The following is a 2,405-nucleotide window of genomic DNA, read 5'->3' as shown; positions in this document are numbered from 1 at the left end:
ACAACTCTTTGTGATCCAAATATCAGGGGAAATACATTATTACGTCCCTATTGTTTCTGAGTTTTCCCACTTATGCCCCTAAAATGTTTTCGTTCCCATTTATATCCCTCATAAATCATTTTCGTTCCCACTTATGTCCCTGCCGTTAACTGGTCCGTGAATATGAGACGGAATAGGCACGTGATCTGCACGTGCTTGTAAAAATCTCCTAAAAATCCTGATTCCTCGTTCATTCGACGCACACCCTAACGCTCCCAATCCCGACATTAGGTTACTGCTTGCGGGAAGTTGGTATTTTTGAGTTTCATTTGCCATTCATTCCGTGAACTCAATTTTTATTTTTCCTCCTGTGTGTGTTTTTATTTCGCAGATGGTTTAACATTAGTCCTTTGATATTAAAGTTTCAATCTTGCTGGGTTCTTTGGACTGGCTGTGAGCTACGGTTCTAGAATTTGTACCATTTGGGATGGAAGAATGTAAACCATCCTCCGATGCAGCGGAAACTGTGATGGAAAATGGTTCTACCCCTCTGCCTGAAGATAAAACTTGTGGAGCCTTCGATTCACAAAACAAGGAAACTACAGATATAAGTGAAGAAACCACAATATTGAAAGGATCTGTTCCACTGGAGCATGAGAATGTGGTGTCAGATTCTGGAGACAAGGGAGAGGAAGATAAAAGTAACGAAAAGGAGGAGGGTGAAGAGAAGAATCACGCTGAAGAAAATGTTGTAGCAAAAGCGATGGAGCATGAAGATTCAAAAGAAGTTGTTCCAGATTATGGAGATAAGGGAAATGAAGATGAAAGTGTTGAAAAGGAGGTTGTTGAGAAGAAACACACTGAAGAAAATGCTGCAGCAAAGGAGACTGATATTGAAGAATCAAAAGAAGTTAAAAAGATTGAGGCATCAAATTCTATGGAAAAGGAAAATAAAATAGAAGAATCAAATGAAGAGACCAAGATTGAGGAAACAATTATTGTGTCAGAAGAAAATGATACAGGAGAAACAAAAGAAGACAAAGAGACCAAGGACACAAATACTTCTGCTGAGGATGTGAAAATGGCCGATGAAGGAGGCAATGAAGCAATGGAAGCTGAGTCCACTGGAGAGGAGCGTTAGGGTTTGCGTTGAATGAACGAGGAATCAAGATTTTTAGGGGATTTTTACAAGCATGTGCAGATCACGTGTCGATTCCGCCTCATATTTACGGACCAGTTAACGGCAAGGACATAAGTGGGGACGAAAATGATTTATGAAGGATATAAATGAGAATGAAAACATTTTAGGGACATAAGTGGGAAAACTCAGAAACAATAGGGACGTAATAATGTATTTCTCCCATTTTTTCCCATCACACTTTCTCTCTCATTACATTTTCTCATCATACTTTCTCTCCTTAATCTCTCATTTTCTCTCATAACACTTTCTCTCTCTTCATTTTTTCCTATCACTCTTTCTCTCTCAGCACACTTTCTCTCTCATCATACTTTTTCTCTTCTCAATCTCTCCTATCACGCTCTCTCTCCTCATTTTCTCTCATCACACTTTCTCTCTCTTCATTTTCCCATCATAATTTCTCTCTCATCACACTTTCTCTCTCATCATTCTCTCTCATCATATGTTTCTCTCACATTCAACTTTCTCTTCCATCTAATTTTTTCTCTTATTTTCCTCTAAGGGTAAAAAAGGAAATTTAGGTTCATTTCAATTGAAAATATTCAACTAACCAAACATTAGTTTTAAAAATGATACCCAAACTCATACTCATTCCCATTCCACTATACTATGATACTCATTCCCATTCTGATTCCTAGGAGAGAACCAAACGCCACCTAAGTTTGTTATTTTCTTTTGTTAGTTCATTTATGCAATTTTCAGAGTTAGTTAATTTCTTATTTAAACATGCAATAATTTTGAAAAAACTTTTGCTTAAATTTAAAGTATACCTCATCGGAACCTTCGGAAATGAGTGCGGACTCGTGACTCGATTCAGGTTCAGACCCGTCTTCTGATTTGTTCTCCGATTTTGATTCGTAAGCCATCAGCGCGAGGTAGTTGGTGTGCTGCGGTTCTCCACCATCTGATTCATCTCCGGATGATTCATCCCACGTCACTTTGAGGGCCTTCTTTTTCTTTAGATTCGGGCAATCGATCTTGTAGTGCCCCTTCTTGTTACATCCGAAGCAGGTCACATTCTTGCTATTAGAATTGGAGGTGGAGTTGATCTTTTGCAGGTCCTTTTTGCTGAAATTCTTCTTTCTCCTGGTAAACATCTTTCTTACCAGGTTCACCAGGTGTTCTTCATCCTCTGAGTCTTGGTCAGACTCAATTTTAGGTTCAGGTTTGGTTCTTGACTTTTCTTTTGATGTCCCTACAATAAGAGCAATACCATTCTCGATTTTGG

At 38.7% G+C, this 2,405-nt stretch overlaps 1 protein-coding gene across 1 annotated transcript; it reads left to right on the top strand.

Moving 5' to 3' along the window:
• The first annotated feature begins 466 nt into the window (after nt 1–466).
• Nucleotides 467–1,120, top strand: LOC122043706 (dentin matrix acidic phosphoprotein 1-like). Its single transcript, XM_042604301.1, has one exon. It carries the CDS (start codon nt 467–469, stop codon nt 1,118–1,120), a length of 654 nt encoding a protein of 217 aa, XP_042460235.1.
• Nucleotides 1,121–2,405: the final 1,285 nt, after the last annotated feature.

Source organism: Zingiber officinale, chromosome 2A (genome assembly GCF_018446385.1).
Source record: "Zingiber officinale cultivar Zhangliang chromosome 2A, Zo_v1.1, whole genome shotgun sequence".
Classification (NCBI taxonomy): Eukaryota; Viridiplantae; Streptophyta; class Magnoliopsida; order Zingiberales; family Zingiberaceae; genus Zingiber; species Zingiber officinale.
The sequence above is the reverse complement of the archived record's forward strand: the minus strand, read 5'-3'. Positions and strand labels throughout refer to the sequence as shown.

Excerpts from the sequence above, each read along its gene's own strand:
- LOC122043706 (XM_042604301.1), top strand. The coding sequence starts at position 467 with ATGGAAGAATGTAAACCATCCTCCGATGCAGCGGAAACTGTGATGGAA.